Source organism: Natator depressus, chromosome 10 (genome assembly GCF_965152275.1).
Source record: "Natator depressus isolate rNatDep1 chromosome 10, rNatDep2.hap1, whole genome shotgun sequence".
NCBI classification, from domain to species: domain Eukaryota; kingdom Metazoa; phylum Chordata; order Testudines; family Cheloniidae; genus Natator; species Natator depressus.
The window spans coordinates 21,005,128-21,021,367 of record NC_134243.1 but is presented as its reverse complement, the minus strand read 5'-3'; the positions used below and the strand labels follow the sequence as shown (position 1 = coordinate 21,021,367).

General features: G+C 39.7%; 1 protein-coding gene across 1 annotated transcript in view; it reads right to left on the bottom strand.

The window, feature by feature from the left end:
• The window catches only part of SHISA9 (shisa family member 9), a 235,027-nt gene that overhangs the window by 23,524 nt on the left and 195,263 nt on the right, over positions 1 to 16,240 (bottom strand). The window contains 1 exon segment of the mRNA XM_074965425.1: positions 4,085 to 4,240. Coding sequence (XP_074821526.1) covers positions 4,085 to 4,240 — 156 coding nt within the window.

The window sequence follows — 16,240 nt, the reverse complement described above, 5'->3', positions numbered from 1 at the left end:
TCTGTGAAAGAAATTTGTTGAAACATCTCTGAGGGTGAGATTTTATCTGTATTCAGTTTTTATTACTAGACTTAGATTGGCGTGTTTTATTTTATTTTGCTTGGTAATTCACTTTGTTCTGTCTGTTACTACTTGGAACCACTTAAATCCTACCTTCTGTATTTAATAAAATCACTTTTTACTTATTAATTAACCCAGAGTATATATTAATATCTGGGGGGTTGGGGCAGCAGGCAAACAGCTGTGCATGTCTCTCTATCAGTGTTATAGAGGGCAAACAATTTATGAGTTTACCCTGTATAAGCTTTATACAGGGTAAAATAGATTTATTTGGGGTTTGGACCCCATTGGGAGTTGGGCAGGAAAGCAGGAGCAGAAGTAGTCTTGGCACATCAGGTGGCAGCTCCCAGGGGGTTTCTGTGATCTGACCCATCACAACCATTTAAGCATGGAGTACAAACAAGGTTGATGAATTGGAAATAAGAATAATTTATGTAGAAAACCACTTTCTGCACTTTTCCACATAAATAATGAAATGTTGTAAAAGTACCAAAGGAAACCAGGATCTTGCCATTGCAGGTGATCAGAAAATTAAGATGGCTGAATGTTGAGTGCTCTATACCACCCAGCATTCAATGCAATTTTTTGAAGGAGGTGGCTTTGGGGAAAAGCTTGTAGAACATTTAGTATATTGTATTTGTACATTACCTAGCACAATGAGGTCCTGGTCCACAACTAGGGCTCCTAGACTCTCATGTAATACAAATAATAGTGTGTGTTTAATCTTTGGGAATGATTCTAAAATTCTAACTAGTTAAAAACAAGTCAAATGACATGGACTCGGGTGAGAACTATTGCTCTCAAATCCATGGGAGCAGGCAACAGGGGAACGTATATCATCAGATGTCATCCCTGATATCCATCATGGGCGGTGGCAGGCATCTAGTGCTGTTGGGGTGGGGGGAAAAAATTCTGGCTGGATAGAGATGGAGCATGGAAAGGGGTTAGCAGATGGCAATAAACACAAGTTTATTAGTGATTCATGAAGTTGGATCTGCTCCCACTATTGCTGGGAAGTGCAAATTGTAGTCTTTGGTTCCAGAAAGGCCCAATAAGATTCCAGTGGGGAAAGCGAGTGTTGTTTCTGGGGAAGCGGGGAGAGAGAGAATAAAATTCTGCTTGGGGAAGGGGAAAACAGCTATTCGGCTCAATTTTCCATTATCCTGCACCTTTAGTAGTAATTACATGAGTGCAAAGTGGGTGTAAAAGGTTATCACATCAGAATAGTACTGTTTTACACAGACATAAATAAATACACAAGTTGGTTGGCAAAGGCAAATTTGACCCTTAGTTCCTGGCTTACGCTCAGTAGGAATCCCCAGCACTGGAGGCTGCAACAAAAAGCTACCCCACAAAACAGCTAACAGCAGAAAGTGAAGAAAAAATCCCCTCTTCCATGGAACTTGTAGGAGGAATTTAGACAGGAGTAGGGTGACCATCTTTTCCCAAATGGAAAACGAGACATCCCATGAGCCAGCCCAAGGCCCCCTTCTCCCTCCCTCATGCAGGGCTGGCCGAACCCTCCCTGCCTCCTGCCCGTCCGTCTGGGACCAGCCCAAGCCCCCTGCCACCTGTGGCCCCCCCCTCCCCATACACAGGGTTGGCCGAGCCCTCCCTGCCTCCTGTCCACGCGGGGCTGGCCCTAGGTCCCCCTTCCCTTGACAAGTGGTGCTGGACCGAGCCCCCCCGCAACCCACTTCCCCCTGAGTGCTAGGCCAGTCCAAGCCTTCCCTGCATGTGGGGCCAATTGGCCCAAGCTGCTCTCCCAGCCCTCCCTCCAGCGTGGTGCTGGTGTTGCCACTCACTCCCCCTACGCACACGTTCTGCCGCACCCCGCTAGGGGTCCCACTGCACATTTTTGACAAAATTGTGCATTTGTCCAGTTTTCTCTTGCCAACTGCTGATGATCAGTTGGCAAGAGCAAACTGGATGAAAGCTCAGTTTTGCCAAAAAAGTCGGGATGGCCGGGACAGGGCCTAAAAAGGGACTGTCCTGGCCAAAACGGGATGTATGATCACCTTAGATAGGAGAGAGACGTTTGAATCTGCTGTTTGAATTTCCTCATGTAAAATCCTTTCCAATTTAAATAAAATATATAATGTAAATGATGGCCATTTCAATTCTGTTCCCTCCCCCTCTTTGTGCTGAATCAGCTGCTTTTAATTAATAACGATGGCACTGTTCTCGTTTAGCAGTTCTTGTGCTCGGGAATCCTGAGTTTGTCTGAAGTGCTAAACTTTATGCAGGTGCAGCACTGTGTCTCCTGAATTACTATGGGCACTAGGTTTTAAGAATAGAGCTCTTACAGTATCTTACATAAAGTTCTCTGCTGACTGAGTATTTGTCTGCTAGAAATAAGCAGCCAAATTATTAGGACATCTATAGTACAGGAGGAAGCTGCTGCCTTACCTCTGTAAACTTTAATACTGTATCTGGTAATGCATCACTTTTTCAATTGCCTAAACGTCTTATCAATTGGACTTTAAGACCACGTAATGATTGGTGATATTTACATACTGTAATACCGGTTGCTAATAGTTGACAGTAATGTTTCTCTGCAAGAAAAGGGAATTAAGCATAGTCAACTGATTCCTAACATAAAGATCATGTAGCGTGAGCTGCACTTAAATGGCTACGGTTTGTTTCCATGTACCACAGAGAGATGAAAACTACACTCATTATTACATTTCTGCTGTAGGCAATTGGATCAATGCTTAAATCACTTGTCATCAAATGCAAAGGAAAAACTAAAGTGATGGAACTAAAGTGATTAGAATCTGAGTGAACTTTATGATTTAAGTGTGGGTGTATACAGCCAGATGAAAGGGCAAAATTGGTGTAAATGTAGAACAGCATCAAAGTCTTTGTTGTTTGCCAGTGGCATCTCTGCTCAAGAGACGACTTTGGGTAACAACTGAAACTGGCAGGTTTTGTATCACTCTAGTAAAAAGCCACCTGAATGTAAAACTTGATTAATATTGTCTCAGACTAGTGGATCTTGTGAGTGTTCGTGGAAAAATCATTTGCCACCAAGCTCAGATTTCAACTTGCAATGAATAATTGTTCTGGTGTGATGACTTCCTTTGAATATCTTGAGTTTTCTCAGCTGTCCAACTATTTGTCTGAGCCAAATAGCCACCTCTGAAAACAGAAGGTATGATACTGTTCTAAATTAGGAGGAAATGGTGTTAACTTCCATATATACGAACTGGGAAAAGGTTGGTGGGAAGCTAAGAATGGACAGAATCCCTAATTTTTGCTTTCTTATTGACTAGAAGGGGACAGAAGTGATAAGGTAACAAACATTTCATATCCCTAAGTGTTGTGCTAGGGGATGATACACCTATCAAAATGTATTAGAAAAATAACTTCCGTAAAGGAAGGGTACATTGCATCCCCCATCTGTCCACTGCTGTCCCCACCCATACAAACTGCTTTTTCAAGAGCTTTAAAAACTATATATATATATAATTAATGAGCCATACTCCGACAGCAATAAGCCACAACTGTGTATGTATAGGTGGTTAAAGGCATGAGGCCTCACAAAACACTTAGATTATACACTAATAGCCTGCTAACTGCTACAAATAAAGGCCATTCTGACTGAAGGTACATAGTTGTGCTTTCTGTATGGAAACATAAACCAGGTGCCTAAATTGTATTCTCTAAATTTGCACATTCATCTATTCTTGCTTATCCCTTATCTGAGTGCACAGACTGGGTAACTACTTACTTAAGAATCTGTTCAGTACACAATTAATTGATTTGTATGTGGAAATTGAAAATAGTGTCTATGTACAAAATCCTTAGTTGTAATTTCCTTATGCCTAATTGTAAAGTAACCTTGGTGTTAATTTATGGAGTACTTTCTAACTGAAATAGTATTAGAATGGCTCAAAATCTATAATTAAGTGGTCAGAACAGTAAGGATTTCTTTTTAACTTAGAGGCTGATTGTTAGCTAATACCAGAATATGCAACATATTTAATTAAATGAGGAGCCATGCATTATTTTTCTTGCTTACCGACTGCCTTTAGGGAGGCATACTTGTTAAGCTCCTTGCCCGGGGGCTGTTGTTCATAAGGATTTGTGATCTGTCCGATGCTGGGGTATGAATGTGGATGTGCCATCTGAGGGAGGAGAGGAGAAGTTGGTACCACATTATTCATCTGTGAACCATCTGTATTAAAAAAAAATATATAAAAAAGAGAGTCTCATTTAAAATAAATCTTTAGGTTTGATCGTCGTGCGTTACAAACTAGACAGACTGAATATATCATGGTGTTACCAGAAAACAAATTAGTGTTAGAATACAGCCTATCTAAATTGCCCCAGTAAATATATTCACAGGCTGTGGTATGGTTAAAGCAGCATATATGAACAGAACAAAGACTTGGATTAATAAATATTATTTTAAAGTATTGAGTAATATGCTAAAGCTGAGTTCATTGCAGCACTAACTGCATGGTTTTGCAGTTATATATGAAAGAGAGAACACAAACACATATTGTGTATATATATTATATGGGCCAAAACTTGCATTTAGTTCCATATTCCAACCTGAACGTATTTGAATCTGGGGTTTTGGTTCATGTCCATCATTAACATTTGATGATGATGACCAATAATGAGGTCATTCTAAAAGTAGATATATCTCTAAAGGCCAGAGGCCATTTGTATTTTTCTTCCTCCCCTTCCTCTCCACCACCTATGATAATAGGTGTCATAGCTGCAGAACAAGATAACATTTACGGTAGCAGCTGCCTCAAGTCTAGAAACAGAAGCTGGTGAGTGCTTCTGGACTGTTGTATCAGTACAAATTTTCTGTCTGTTCTCAGTCTGGTTTGTCCCTTTAGACAAGTGAATACAGCATGACTATTTCCCCTCCCCCTAAAATGTACATGTTTGAACAATGAGCTTTTCCACCATTCTTTTAGCTTCTGTCTAACTAGGTGAATCAGACTTGTATGCTGCTCCCAATAAGCTAGATTTCTACATGGTCAGCATACCCTTTTGGTGAGTCTGTTACCAAGCTGTGTGCTTTACAGTATTTTGAACTGTGTGCCAGTCAAATAACAATGCTGTTGTCAAGTATATAGAGTTTCTGAACTCTTAACATTCACAGAACAGCCCATTTTTGTTACCTACTCCCGCAGTGAAACCATAATGCTGAATTGGTGACAATACAGTAACCCTCATAGCCTCAGACATAGGATTATGACAAAGCAGAAGGAAAAGCTGGGTTGCAAGGGAGAAAAAGCTTATTATGATGGAGTGAAAGGACCCTCCCCCACAGGATCTGGCAGAAGCCAGATTCCACTGCAAAAGCTGCCAGGATTGCAAGGGAATGGAGCCACCTGGCTGCCTACAGTTCTCTAAGGAAGCTGAGCTCCAGGGAGAAATGCAATCAAGTCCCTCCTCCTAGCATTTGTATAAACCAGTTGAGAGAGGATACCCCAGTGAATGAAGGATAGGGGTGGCGCAAATCTAGGATCTAATAACTGAATGTTCCTCCTTGCTATCACTGAATATAATAAGGGGCAATAGCAGGAGTGTAATTAGTGGATACTGACTAGAGCTGGGTGACAAATGGTTTTCCCATTCTGTGAGGATTTTTAAACATTTTTTTTCTGTTCCAAATTGGGACAAAAAGTTAACATCTCAAAAAAAAATTGTGAATCAAAAATCTGAAGAGAAAATTTTTTTTGATTCAGTCAATTCAAATGTTTAATTCCAATAATTTCAAAACATTTTGTTTCCATTTCAATCTTTTTTACATCTTTACTGTAAATTAACTTACATTTCAAAATGAAAAGTAGTTTGAAACTGAAAAATGGAGCTTTCATTTTGAAAATGTTGAAATGGGGCATCCTGACAACTTTTAAAATGTTTTTCCAAACATTTTCTAAATTATAAATTCATTGAGACCGACCCTTTCCTGCAAACATTTTTGGTTTTGAAAGATCAGCCTTTTCCAACCTCCCCCCCAAAAAAAGTTTGATTGGAAAATTCCCAACCAACCGTAATAATGACCCCTATCGACTGAATTACCATAGTGATTACTATCACACGAGGAGCTAGAGCTAAAGAAAATCCATTCCCTTTCTACTGAGTCTAGGGCCCAGCTGAGGAAAGCCTTTTATTCTGATGGCTTGTACCAAATGGCTTTGAAAGTAGCTGGGCACTCTTTGCAAACCAGCTGTATCACCCATGTATTTAGCTTGTACCTTTACAGTTGAGTCTTCACTAGACTTTTTTGGGAAGTCTCGTGCCATTGCACTAACAACACTGCAGCTCCACTGGTGGGAGCATTGGTGTTAATAGGGCATCAACATTTTTACCAACATGTCCTTTAGTCAGAATAGGGTGTAGATAATACAGTGATAAAAATACTGGTGGCATGTCTACACTAGCAATTTCATTGTTGCTGCCACTGGTGGACCTGCAATGGTGGAAATCTTGTCTAGTATAGGTAAAGTGTAGGTGGCCACAGTTCTTTGTCTAGCTTCCACCTCTCTGTCAAGCCTCTCATGCTTATTCAGACACATCTTTAATAGCAACAAGGGAAATATGGAAAAATACTGACAAAGAAAATGGATTTAAGTATAAAAATGTTCGTTCTTCCAAGTGCACCCAAGTGTTGAAGTCCCACTTTAATAGCAAGCTATTATCAGCGTTAATGTTGCTGCTTTTCAGCTCTTCAACAATTTATGAAGATTTAATAATTAAATATATTAACTATTTTTTGTATGTCTGTGGAATCTGATTTCTACTTTGCCAGCTTTTGTTTGAGGCCATGAAGAATTCTAAACGGTGACTTTCAAGTTGATTAATGACAAAACCTCTTTCATTGCTGCTCACTGTCTGCTACAGTAGCCTTCTTTGTTCACACTGAAGTACTGATGCAAGGCTAGATCATTGGATGGAAAACATTATTCAAGTTTCACAATCAACTGGCCATTAACACAAAGGCTAATTAAGCAAAAGGCCAAACTGAGACACAGTACATTGCATAAGCGAGGAAAAGATGCATGCTTATAAAAGCATCTACATTAGACTGGATTTCCAAGACTTAAAGGGAAATCTGAGCTGTCTACAATCACACACTCTATTTTGCATCCTACAATTTGTAAGTCTCGAAATTACCATCGGTGGTAAGTATGCCAGTTGCATTTTCAAGATTTTGAGTCTCTCAACTGTTTGAATTCTAATTCAGATGCAATCTTTCTTATGTTTTCTTTGAGTGAATATGATAACCAAATGCCACTGTGGAGCCAATTTATCTTTTCCCCACCAAACACAGGTAATTTAACAGAGATGGATTAATACCCCAATATTTGAATGATATTCAGAAAAATCTTACTGTGGAATTAAGAAGGATATAATGCGAACTATCATGCCGGTGATTTGATTGTCTAAATCTAGCCACTAGGAGTAGCCTAGGCTTAACCACAACCAGGTAATGTTCTTCAGCATGACTTGCCCTGCCTACACTAAGTGCAAAGTCCTGTTTAAAATTTTGTTAGGTAAAACGTGTTAGCTACATGTTTTAAAAATGCAACCTATTTTCCAAGTCTAGATGAGGTTTCAGTGGCAGGGATACTCCCAGGAGCCATAGAAATCTAACTAATCCCCCTGATTGGAACTGGGCAGGAAGCAATTTTTCTGTCCTATGAGACTTTGAGATTTTATTTAAAAAAAAAAAAGTCCCATCTTGAAATGGGATGACAAGTCAAAATCCCCTCCAAAAAGTTGTGAATTGATAATCCATAATAATTTTCTCGTTGGGTCAACTAAAATGTCATTTAGGATTAAATACTAAAACTTTTCATTTAAAAAATGTCAAAGCAGGATGTTTGCTGAAAAATTCCCAACTAGCTCTACCCATGACCTCTAATGGCATGTTGAATCCTGATATCCATCAGCCATGTATTTTCTGATTGATATTTGGAAATAGCTGGCTTACCAAACAGGGATAATTTCAAGCTCAAGGCTCTGACTGTGTTGATACGTTATATTTGGCATTCCAACACTGCTATGTTGCCCAGCATGATACTCCATGTAACTGGCTGGCACTGTGTAGCTGCTAGTATTTATTTAATTAATTAATTTTAAAAAGCCAAAAACGAGAGCACTATAGAGTTAAAGTATTTGCGCCATGACCAAAACCTCCAGCAAGCATAGTAAGACTTAGCCTATACAGTGGTAACTGGTGATGTTGTAAGAACTTACCCATGGGTCTCATTGGCTGCTGGAGCTACAATAAAGTTGATGATATGCTGCCAGCTGACCTGAGTTAACTCTGCAATCCCTGGACTGTCGGGTCCACAAGGGCATGTGAGAATATAGTGTGTTTGGCTAGACCTCTGTCTCCCTACTGCCAATACAAGAAGGAAGAATAGGAGAGGAGTGTGCTGCAGTTCATCAACACAGAAGCTAGACACAGAAGCAGCTGACAAAAGGTTCTTCAGATGCAGAAGCCTGCTATGCCTGCTGCTTTCCTTCCTTAAAAGCACTAGACATGGGAGTAGCCAGCAGGAGGGGGAGAGCAGTGCTCTAGGCAGCCTGTCTCTGGAAGAGATCCAGATAAGAACTGGACAGGAAGGAAGAAGGACCGGAGCCACCTGATAGTTTGAAGAGAGGAGAAGTACAACTAAATTCTGACTCTCAGCAGTGGAAGGGGGAGAGCAAAGAACCCTAGAAGCTAAGGTGCCAGCATCTCATCACAATCCCAACAGGTGAAGAGGGTTTTTTTGTGGTTTAATAAGCTGAGTACAGTGATTGTGCACCCCAACTTTCTATTGGATAATATTAGACTACTCTGCTGTGTCTCACAGACCCTATACAGCTAATGGAGATTTTGAAAGTGGAAGTGCTTTTGGAGCTGATGCATCTGTTTTCTAATCCCTGTGCTTGCTGGGAATTTTCACATGGCAGACAGAAAACAGTGACAATACCTACATGGCTACAGTTTATTACAATAGAAGCTGCATTCCATTCAGTCATGGTAGTGTCATGTTTAATTTATGCCTTTTGCTGACATGTCATAGTGATGGGCATATCAAGCAATCGTTAAACACAAAATAGATACCCAATATGTCAGGGGCTGATAAATTTCCCCACATCACACCTATTTGTGAAATGTATTGTGCAGCTCACCCTGCTTTTTTTATTGGTGTTAGGCTGTCCTGACTTTAGGGTTAGGGAAAGGCAGAGATATGCCAGCACCCTGATAGCAATAATAAGTTTGTTCAGCATGTGGTCTGCCTTGAATCTTCCTAAAGCTCAGGAATAGATCATTATTAAAATCTTCCTTCTCTTCAACCCTCTGAGAATGAAAGCTATTCTATAGCGCGGCCTGAGGATTCACTTCCTTCTGTAGCAGAAAAGTCAATTACTCTGTGCTTGGAGACCAGGAAAATTGGGGGAGGGGAGGAAGAAATAAAATAGAATTTATTAGTAAATGAGCAGTTGCAGACATCAGAAAAAGAGCAAATGAGACAGGCAGCATGATAAAACAAAAAGGGGGGAGAGGGCAGAAAAGCAGAGCAAGATTTTGCTATGAAAACTACCATACCAGGCACATACAAAAAGGAAACAAGGACAGGACCAACAAAAGGAGACCAGGAAGTCAGGTGAAAAAAGAGACCAACAAGAGCAAATTCAGAGCAAAATCTAAGATTAGTTGGGCATTTTCAGATACTCCGCAGAGAAAGATAAGCCCCAAAGCAGCTACAATGGAAAATAACAGCTATAAAAGCAGAACAAGGCTGAGTGATTAAAGAATGTTTGTAGATACTCCCCCCCCACACACACACACACGCACACTTGCTCACTCTCACACACATGCATTTGTCTCCTTTTCCAGCTTTGTCCTTTTTTGTACTGTACATTTTCCTCTGCCTTATTTGCAGGGCCAGTTCAGCTGGGGCTGCCAAACCTGCAAGCCATGGGGTCATGAGACTCCACCCCACCAGGGATGGGTTGAACTGCTAGTGTGATAATAGATGCAGTATTGAAGAACTGCTTCGAGGCTGACTGTGAGCTCCCTGGTTATAACACCATAAGCCCCCTGTAAACTCATTCTCTTGCTGCAGTGCAGCTTAGGATATTCTGCAAGGAACATTCTGCATACTAATTTTACACACACACACACTCATTATCTGTTGCCCTCAACTCATCTGCGAGACTAAACCCTCTGTGCCCAAGCTGGCATTGCAAAGTGGTTTGTGGTGGGGGCACATGCCACCTGCTGAATCACAAGCCTTGCAGCCTCAGTACCAAATCTTATGGCTTTGCAGGTGGCCTCAATTTTAGCTGAACTGACCCTGTTTGGTTCCCCCCATTTGTGCATCCTCTCCCATGGCTAGATCTTTGCTTTTCCTCTCTCTTCTTGCAGGTATGCTATTGCATTGTTAGTTGTTTTTACTTAGGTGCCATCTTCCATTCTCTACCACCTGTACACTGGCTGGCCTATTTGTAAAGGATATTCCAGTTCAGATGTGGATTCTCAGACTCCTTGTGTATCACTCTAGAGCTACAGTATCCTCTATCAAGAGCATGTCTGTGTGACTGTGACAGGAGAGGCCACAAAAGCAGGAGTCTTTGGTTATCTAGTTGCTTAATATAGGAATTTGCCATACTGGGTCAAACACATAGTCTGTTTAGTCCAGTATCTTGTTTCTGGCACTGACCAGTACCAATTACATCAGAGGAAGTTGCAAAAATCCCACAGTACACAGATCTGGGATAATCTGACCCATGTGATGGCCTCCTACTAACCCCTAATAGTTGGAGATTAGTTTAAGACCTGAAGTGTGTGAAGTTTCTAATCCTTTAAAAAACTTTCTTTGTTTGCAACTCTGAAAGTTCTTGTAATCCATATAATCCTTCAATATGACTTTGAATCTTACCAAGTTCTTGGCCTCAAGATCCTATAGCAGTGTGTTACACAGTGTAACTGTTTAATGAAAAATATTTATTTTTATCAGTTTTGAATTGTCTGCCTTTCTATTTTATTGCTCTTGTGTTATGAGACTGGGAGCTTCTGCTCTTCCTATCTGCCTTCTGTATACCATCTATTATTTTATATACTTTTTTTATTTCCTCTCTTATTTGTCTCTGTTCTAAAGTAAACAATCTCAGTCTTTTCCATATCTCTTCATATGAAAGGTTTTCCATGCTCCTGATCATTTTGGTCACCTTTTTCTGTACCCCCTCTAAATCTGTAGCATCCTTTCTTGCGGTGGGGTGACCAGAGCTGCATACACTGCTCCAGACGAGGCTGCACCATTGACATTATAACATCGTCAATATAATTTGCCATCCAATTCCTTATGCAGTATAATGTCTTGTATGCTGCTTTTTTTAAAACCGGAACTTCACACGGAGCAGAAGCTGTCTTTCTTCCCAAAATGGAATAGCTGTGGGGGGGCAGCTCACTACAGGCCGGTTTCCCATTTCTGATGCTATGTCCTGTCACAAACACAGTTAATGCAAAAGAACTCACTGTTTAGTCATGTCCACACTAACAGAATGACACAGGCTCACAGATGAATTATGGTGCCACTTTTCCTGGCAGGAGAGGGCTCCCATTTGATGACATGCCAGGCTAGGGTGCATGGGCCTGTCACCAAGCACATTTTCTCAGATAGGAAGAAATAGAATTCCACTGGCAGAAGGGGCAAATCGCAGTCTACTCTCTAATGGCTCCCACCTGCCTGAATGGAAACATAGGATTCGATATGCTGGAACAGACCATTTGTTCACTATGCTTTTGCCACTCAAGAGAAGTATGGGCCTCCATTTCCACCTGAGCTCAATGAGGGGTGAGAAGAGAATGTTCCTGTAATGATGTACAGTTTTCTCAGTAAGCATGCAGTTAAGGCTGCCTATTTAAATCCATGGGAAAGGATTTTTTTTAAAGTATATATAATTCTCTTGCATGTGAGACCTAAACTGTATGACAGGGTGCCAGTGGGATAAAAGACAAAATCTATCATCTACCTATCTATAAAATTGTATCTGTGTATGTTGATTAAGCTAGAGTACTGGCGAATACAGCTCCCCTTCCCTTTCCAATGAACTAGGGACTGACTGATCCTGTTAGGTGCTGAATGCCTTCAGCGCTCATTGACTTAGGAATTGGGGACCCTCGGTGGTTTTTATGATGGGCTCTTAGTATCTGGTTAGGCTCCAAATGTGTAGGAGTCTAATCGAGTTCTGTGATATCAGTTAGTTGTTTTGCTGCCATCCAGGGAGGTGTGGGTGTGGGACAGCATCGGTCTTATAACTAAATTGGCTAGGAGCCTATGTCTTCTGCATAGTTGATTATTTCATACTCCCTGTATACTGTATTATACCATTGGACTTGCCTTTTATTTTCTCTGCTCTGTTGTATGTAAATATACTTTATTTTGGACTTGATTTTCCAGATAACTTTTCATATGGACTTCTTGTCATGTGACACCGTGTTCCCTTTTGTGAAGGACATTTATCTGTATGAAAACAGGATCTTTTTGTCACTGAAGATTTTGCTGCCTCCTCTTGTTTACTCCTCACCTGAAGTAGCTGTAATTCTCTGATCAGATTTGTGACATTGTAATCTTCTCCCGAGCACCCCATTGTGACTTCACAAACAGAGGATTATAACTTTTTAAGAGGGCACTAAGCAGATGAAGTCTTCAGATACAAAGTCTCTGCTTTCATACCAATCTCCAGTGTTTGAATTGGGATGGGAATGGTTGTAGGGGACAAGAAATGATGCTATGCTCTTACACTACCCACATTTTTGTCTGTCTTCATCTTCCTTTTCTTCCAGCAGCTACATACCCTTTAAGCACTGTGAACATCCCTAGCTATCCAAATTAAGGAAGGACAAATTCAGCAAATTTGACTTATATAGCTGAATTGTTGCTAAGCAGAATGTTCTACACACTCTTCCCATGAGGTGTCCAGCTGTTCTTTAAATCAAACAATTTTGTCCATTCCTAGAAATACTGGCAGCATGGTTGAATTGTGCCACCTAGTTCTGTGCTCCATTACCCTACTGCATTTTGTCTCTTATTGCAAAAGTTTTCCTGTCAGTAATACTATAACTTCTGCTTTAGAATGGCATTGTGGTGGTCTCATTATAATCTCTGGCATTTTTCTGTGTTTCTTTGCCTTATTTGCATTTGACTTTGAATTTGGAAAGTGTGTATGGAGAGGGTGGTTTTATTTTTTCATTTTTCAATAGTGGTTATGGGCCACCAACTAATACAGAGGAGATTTTTTTACAGTTTGAATACATTAAAATATTTTACTTGGGACACCTTAGCGGGCAGCCTGTCATCTGAATTGGGCAGCTGGCCTGATTAATTTGAGACCCTTTGAGAGACTTTTAAATGAAATAACATGTTATATGGAATAAAAATTACAAGAATAAAAATGATTCTCACTTCATCTTACACCAGAGTTTAACATTTCTCATCCAATTCAGCATCACTTAACTTCTTAACATGGGCCAAATGCATCCCCATTAAGCAGAATGAATGCCAATTACTACCCTGATTAAGCAATAGTCATTATCATTCACTATCATCAGGCTAAACTGGCTAATTGAGAGGTGTCTTATTAAAACATCTACCCAAATTTAAGCACATCCTACGTAAGTGGAATATACTGTAAGGGACATACTCTGTCTTCAGTTACCTTTGGGCATTGGTAATGGAGCTGCCTGAACCCATATACCTCCCTGGTGTAACTCAATTCATGTCAGTGAAAATTGTGCTTGCATTCTAATGTGATGTTTTAATGTTCAAATATGGACATATTCTCTCCTGTTCCACATACATACAAAAACTCGGAGAACACTCTTAAAACACCTTTTAGATACAGGTTCCTGACACTTGGGTGATACATCTTACTATTTGGATTCATGTTTTTCTATGCCTTTTTTAAAGGGCCATCCTGACTTTTTCACTCTTCAGCTAAGTAAACTATTTTTTAAGAAAATCTTTAAAATTGAATTATGTCAGAATCTTTTGCTTCCTCTCCTTTTCTATGATCAATCCCAAACTTAACATAAATATGTATTTCTTCTTTGTGAACCATAACAGCTTAATGTAGCCCTTTTACTTAAAGCAATTGTTGAGCATTTAACTAGTTAGTTATGATCTGAATCACTAATTTGAAGAGTTGCTTTTTCAACCTGTTTCCTATATAGCTAATGTTGTTTTATCTGAGTGTATGCATGGAAATTGCAGGAAACAGTCAGAACTATGGGGGGAAGATAGGTGCATTTTAAAATGAAAATTGCCAATGGAAGAACATTTTACTTTCCTCCTATTTTTGGTCTCCCTTTATTTGCTTTAGGCCTTTGAAGCAACAGTTGAGGTAGCATGAGGCAGGCAAAGCAGATATACAGGATAAAGGTAAATACAACACAGGTATGTGGCCAAATTAATTTTTTTTCCCCAGAGAGCCATTTATAAACATACTGCCTAGGAAATAAGTTATTATGGTACCTCACAGACAGTCTGATATTTTTATTCATAATATTTGCAGTTCCTATCAGACGGTAGAAAAGCTGCCTGGGAGTGAAAGAAAACATACTTGAAACCATTGTTTGAAAAGAGGCACATATCGTGAACTTCCTAAGGTTCCTTCATCCTTTCAGTTGCTGCATTGCTATTAATTTGTTTCAGAGTCTGAGTTTGTTTCACTAGCTGTATACATGGCCAGTAGTTGAAGATTAGTTACATTTCTTTCATAAGGTATGCTTATGCACCAACAGTTGTTAGAATATCCGTTGATTACATTTTCAGTCACAGGTAAAACACCTTATTTGCCTTTTGTGTGGCCACTAAGTACAAGAGCTGGAAATTTTTTTAAAAAAAAAAAGTGTGTGTGGGGGGGAGGAGATTTTCTTTTGTGGCGGGAGGAGATTTTCTTTCTTTTTTGTAAAATATTTCCCTCTTAGAAAAAAATTTAATTTCTTTCAATTTTTAAAAGTGGGACAAAATTAACCAATTCTGTAGTTGGGTGAAAAAGGACAAAATTTCACATAAATTTCATCAGTTTTCACCACTTTAAAAATAAAAAGTCTTATTGACAGGTGCTATTTTACATTAGTGTTTTAAGATGATTCTCAAGTCAAACGTTATTTGACCCTCTCTTCTAATCATGCATATAAAACTCTATAAGTAGGAAGGTACAAAATATAGGTAGTGAGGATGGGGACAATGGCCTGCTCTTAATTGCTTCGTATCCACTAGAATGTTGTTTTTCCTTTTTGCTAAACCTCTGCTAGCATGTGTCAGGAATTTTACCATTTCAATCACGTCCCCATTTTTTTCAGCTTTCAGGTTTAAAAGGCAATGCTGGTAGTTGGTGTCTCAACCCCCATGTTATTTTAAGACCCTCTTTTTGTGGAATTTTTCTGTGATCAATAAGGTCCAGGCACATACATTGATGTCTAGCATAGAGATGACCCAGTTCTATTTTGGGATGCTGCAAAGGCCTTTCTTGGAGGGACAGTTTAGCTGGTAAAAGGACAACCATGAACATATGTTTCAATAAATGAGAGAGAGGGGGGAAAAGTACTGCTTTAGAGATTCAAGTTTCAATTTTTTTTAAATGTCTTCAGTCACTTGAATGGAGATTGAGATTATATATTTTCTTACAAGCTCCTTACCAAAAAAGAGAAAATTCACTAAGGATAGGCTTTACATAGAGTGACTAAAGCTGACAAAATAACTACAGTAGGTTAATTAAAGGACACCGCATATCCAGAGTAAAACCAAAGACTTTATTCATATGAGAGTAAAGCATACTGGATTGGATAATAAAAAGATTGTAAGCAAGTCATTTAGCCCAATTACATTTAGGCAAAAATACCTTTCAATGTATGCAGCTGGAAGGACCACATCGAAGAGTGAAAAATAGTTCAGTCACTGGCCATCCATTCATTTTGGCCTCTCTGCAGAGAGCAGGGTGCTAATTTGTGTTTCCCTTTAGAAGGTGTTTTTTATAATATGGTCACTGAAAAGTGGTTGAGATCACCAGCTCCTTTCACAAAGGCCACCAAATAGTCATTAGCTGCTAATAACTTTCAATCACTGCCAAATGCGAGCTGTGTTTGAACTGGTGACACGGAGGTAAAAGTCCTCTTTATCCCACTGCCAGTCTCCTGAGCTCC